A 5,214-nucleotide genomic window follows, 5' to 3' on the forward strand; every position below is an offset into this window, starting at 1 on the left:
GGCAAAGAGTGTGGGTGCACCTGCCACGTGGATTTTTCCTGTATATGTGACATTTTTTTGAAAAATAAAATATATTTTTACTTTTTAAGTATGTTACTTCTTTGGATAAAATTACATTATTTAGGCTAAAAAAATTTATTTGGCTAAAAATAATAAAGTTTTAGTTAATCTTTTTTTGAATTTGACATGAAAATAAAGATTTATACAATTGAAATAAATAGCCAAAGCATCTAAAAAGTTATAAAAATACATAGTTTGAAATTAATTATTTAGGCTAAAAAATTAATTATAATTATTTATAAAGCTCTAAATTATTGTGCTCTAAAAATATTTTTTTTTACAGATTTTACCTGAAAAAGTAAAAATGCATAGTTGAAATAAATAATCATTGCATCAAAAGAAGAAATAAAAAGTTGAAATATATCTCTGTATATATAGCATCCTTTATAGTTGAGTTATTTATTTTAATTGTATAAATCTTTATTTTCAGGCCAAATTCAAAAAACGATTAACTAAACTTTATTATTTTAGGCAAATAAAAAAATTTAGCCTAAATAATGTAGTTCTATCAAAATTTTATTATAAATTGTATTCGAAAAAAATTATCAAAAAAAGTAACATACTTAAAAGCGTAAAAATATATTTTATTTTTCAAAAAAATGCCACATATACAGGAAAAATTTACGTGGTAGGCGAGTGCACCCACACTCTTTGCCACATCAGCGTCCAGGTGTGTAATATATAGCTTACGAAAGGCCAAGTTGAGGGGTAATTAAGATCACGAATAGTTTAAGGTTATTACTAATTTTAAGGTATTTTGTCTGAATAATTTGTTCATACTATATAATAAAAAAATTGGGGGTTTTGGGGGGGGGGGGGATGAAAAATAGTTCTACATTTTCAAAAAGGACTAACTGTAAAGACATAATAATAGAAGGAGCAAAGATTATGAAATAATTAAGAGAAAACATTATTAATAAAAAAACTCGGTAAAGATGATTACATGCATGATGGACCAAAAGGTTTATGAGCTACTCCATATAGGTAAGCTCAGTGTGGTTTTGTTTACCCGTTCATAGTTACGTTATGAACGTTATGAAGATTCTACTTTGCTCTTTGTTTAAATTATTTATCGTTAACCATCGAAAAACAGTTTTTTGAATAACATTATGTGGAAAGATAAAGGACCAAAATGAAAAAGTAATAGGAGCAAAAAGATAAGTTAAATCCAATTAATATAGTCACTATCTCTTCTCAATGATAGTCTGAAGTTCTGAGCAATTTGGACCTCAAATGTAGAACGTACGAAAAGACAGCAAATAATACATGCATTAAATTACGCCGAACGTTTACAACAACGTGACAACACTAGCTACTAAAGCTGCCACACAGTACATTCCTTACCCAACCAAAAGGAAACATTTCAGAACATTAAAACTAATTAACTTACTAATCAAAGTACTAATTAGAACATCAAAATTAATTAAATAAACACCAAATACACATCCTTTCAGTAACTCCACATGCAATCAAGTTCAGACTGTTCAACTTTCTGAGTCTCCGGCACCGGCCAGTTGTCCATTGGAGCAGGAAAACCGCTGTGCATGGCCGGAGCTCCACTGGAAAATAACGGAAGCTGCAGATTCTCATGGAGTGACCTTAAGCTGGGAAAAGTTGAGTTCCTTGTGTAGTGGGCAAAATTAGTGGAAGAGTCAAGAATGGCACTGAAACTAGGAGGTGGCAGTGCATGCAGGCTGTTCGACGAAATGCTAAAGACAGAACTTGGGTCGAAACTGTGCGTAGCAGTTGTGGAGAAACAGGGCACGTGCTCCTTTCTGAAGCTCTCACGATCAGCATTAATGACAGCAGAAGTGGCAGTGGTGCTGTAAGGAGAGGAATCAAGGAGCGGTGGAAGCTGAGAAACAGAGGACGGTGAACTTACTTCTTGATACATGTTGATACTGGAACTTAACCTTTTCTTGCCACCATTTGAATTGGCACCGACAGAGGAACCATTCTTCTGAAAGACCCTTGAAATTACCCACTCGTCCTGTAGACGAAAATCGAAAATTTTGAGTAAAAAGCTCATCATTACATTGAAAAAATAGATGTAAAACAGAAAGTAATGTCATAACGTTAAAAGTCAAAATCGAATGGACTGATTCGACGTAAGCATTGCATGCTACTACATGACAAGGCAACTAAAATAAGCTGGATATATATCGCGATCAGCGTAACATGACAATTATTATAAAGCCAAATTCTTCTTTAGCCTTTATTATGATTATATTTTTCGGATTACGACTTCTGACTTTATCATCATTGAGTTACAGTAAAATTACGCGAGCAACTGAGACATCGAAAACGAAGTTTCATAGATCTTTCTGCTTCAAATCTCTGTCTTTTACCAGTGATATCAATGATATTTCTGCACAGAATATATGTCCAGTAAATTTCTCTTATTCTACGCAAAAAGTATGAGCATCCAAAAATACTAAACATACTGTGCAGGAGTGAGTTAAAATGCATCAAATTTGATATTTCTGATGAGTGACATATTTGTATTTGTATACATACTCTTAGAACACTAAGCTGTAGATAGAGAACATCTATTTCTTAACCACTCTTACTGTGCTAGCACCAACAAATTAAAGACACCAAAAATATATTTCTGAAAAAACACATTATATAGCAGTACCTTAGAACTTCTTGAGATGTAGTGATAGGCAAATTTGCCATCAAGGCGATATTCATGCATAACCCAGTTGCTCTTCTCTCCTTTAGGAGCCCTACCTCGGTAGAAAACTAGGGTTTTCTTCATGCCCACAAGTGCACAAGTCTTTGAGCTGTAAATCTCCCTGTCTTTCCCTGTAGCTTTCCAGTAACCAGCCTCAGTAGCTCTGTTAGTTCTCAGCCCCGTTGGATACTTCCGATCACGTAGGCTGAAAAAGTACCACTCTTTTTCTCCCATCTTGGCTTTCCCTGCAATAAAAAAATGGAGTAGAAAAAGATGACATAAAGTTCAACATGACCAAGAGGGAAGGTGTGATCTTTTGTATGAAACTGAGAAGAAGAAAAACATTTGAACGTAGAAGTTGTGTCTATAAACTCAAAAAAGTAAAGTTTTGCGAGTGAAAAAATAGTTTTTAAAAAAAAATTCAACATTTCACAAGTGTTTTACATACAACTATAGTCAGTCATATGCAAATACTGATGGCTCAACCATTATTTGCAAATATTAAACTTAATTAGTATTTGCAGATAATAAACTATTTGGTGTGGCCAAATTAGTATACCAGGCAGCTCCCAGGGCTCGCATTTGTTGAGGTCAACTTCAGCAATTGCTCGAGCAGTAAAGTTGCCGTCAAGAACCTTCTTCAGTAGGTAGTAGGTGATGAGTTCTTCATCAGTTGGATGGAACCTAAAACCAGGGGGTAAATTCCCATCACTGCAGTCGAAATGCTGGTAGTTCTCCATTGAAAAAGAGGAATTAATGACTAGCTAACAGAAGAAAATGCAACAAGAAACTACGAACACAGCTAGAGCATGTTGTTTGAGATTTGTTAGAAGAAGTTGACGTTGTGAAAATGGAAAATGAGTAGTGGGGTTATAATATAGAGGGGCTGGTTGTTCATGGGATTTGCTGAAAGATTAGGGGGAAATCATAAGGGTGGATGATGTCGCTGGAAAAATCTGTGCAACTGCCCTGTACCTTCTTCTGTTTCTCTCTGATCATCTCTCTGTACTCTACTCTACTACGGCCCTTATTATCATATCGATAAGCCTAGACAGAGAAATGAGAGAGGGAAAAAGAGGCCATTTTAAGTAGGCTTGTGAGTTGTGATAACTAGCCCAAGGGTATGGGTAGGGGAAAGAGAGGATGATGTAACCTTTTTGTAGATTTTAATTTAACTTATGTACAATCACAATGTGTAGCTATCTTACACAATCGGATAACATTATAATGTGACAGGTAGTAATATTAATTTACTTATTCCCTCCGTCTATGAAGTGAGTTCGAGAGTGGAAAGAGTTTTTATTTCTTTTCGATTTTTTATGATTTTTAAATTGTTAATTATTGTCACTTACAGTATATTTTACGTGATTTTTAAATATATAAATTTTATTTCAAAAATTTAAAGATTCTATGTTCAAAATTACAGTTAAAATTAAGAAGTTTTACACTCGAAATGTAGCTCTTCCATACATAAATGTGGAAGAGGGAATAATATTTTAATAAATATTCTTTTACTTATCAAAATTAATTTTATAGGAAATTGTAAGTATAATCCTCCCATGAGATCAGTAAATAAATATGAAATAGGTGTGATACTTATTGATTCATAACAAATGTTTCTTAGTTATAGATTTATCTTTCCGGCAAATAAAAATGAAATCTTTATTAAGTGTCTTTTATTTAGTCAAACTGTAGTTGTTTATAATGAAATGTCTTTTATAAATTGAGACGGATTCTAAAATAAAATTAGAGGGTTCAAAATTTAAAAGTTTTTTCTAAAACCATTAGACATTCAAAATTAATATTAAAATTTTAGTGAGTTTATATAATATATATGAATGGTCCATGTCAAAGAATTTGGAGTAATGTAAAACTCAACAATTAGATCTGATCACATTTATATAAATTATAGTAATCAATTAAAATATGGAGTACTAATCATATAAGTAAAGTTATTTTGTATTCTTGTGAGGAGTGGGCTCTGGCTGTAGGTAGGGGGTTCTGTTTAGAGTATGCGTGCGTGCGTGAGGAAATGTGCAGGTATTCCTCTGTCAGTGAAGAAAATGAAAGGGAAGGAACAGAAAGTAGTTTAAAATGGGAGGTCCTTTTGGTAGAAAACGAGAGAAAGATTACAGAATAGTAAGATGAAAGAGTAGAGTAAAAAGGAGATTTTACCATGGATCGATAAAGCTGTTTCATATCTTTTCTGTCAGCACAGTACAAGATTAAAAAATAGTAATCGAATTTCACAGAGACAAAGGCTAAAAATCCATCCATTCTTTTTCCTACTCTCCACTTACTCTTCCTGATTTTTCTGTTCATTGGTGCTTATAATATGAAAAGAAAACGGCCATCTATTGTCAATATTTCAGGTCATCAAAATAATAATCTTAACTATTCATGTAGTGGATTGAATGATCCAAGCACCACTTGACAATATAATGACAAAGTTAAAGTCTGAAACAGTTGATCGAACC

General features: G+C 33.1%; 1 protein-coding gene across 1 annotated transcript; it reads right to left on the minus strand.

The window, feature by feature from the left end:
* Window positions 1-1,296: 1,296 nt before the first annotated feature.
* On the minus strand, window positions 1,297-3,873 carry LOC107800137 (protein CUP-SHAPED COTYLEDON 2-like). Its single transcript, XM_016623293.2, has 3 exons — window positions 3,297-3,873; window positions 2,699-2,982; window positions 1,297-2,050 (listed from the first exon to the last, which is right to left on the minus strand). The coding sequence occupies exons 1-3, from the start codon at window positions 3,475-3,477 to the stop codon at window positions 1,511-1,513; spliced, it is 1,005 nt and encodes a 334-aa protein (XP_016478779.1). The 5' UTR covers window positions 3,478-3,873; the 3' UTR covers window positions 1,297-1,510.
* Between the last annotated feature and the right edge of the window lie 1,341 nt (window positions 3,874-5,214).

This window comes from Nicotiana tabacum, chromosome 10 (assembly GCF_000715075.1).
Source record: "Nicotiana tabacum cultivar K326 chromosome 10, ASM71507v2, whole genome shotgun sequence".
Lineage (NCBI taxonomy): Eukaryota > Viridiplantae > Streptophyta > Magnoliopsida > Solanales > Solanaceae > Nicotiana > Nicotiana tabacum.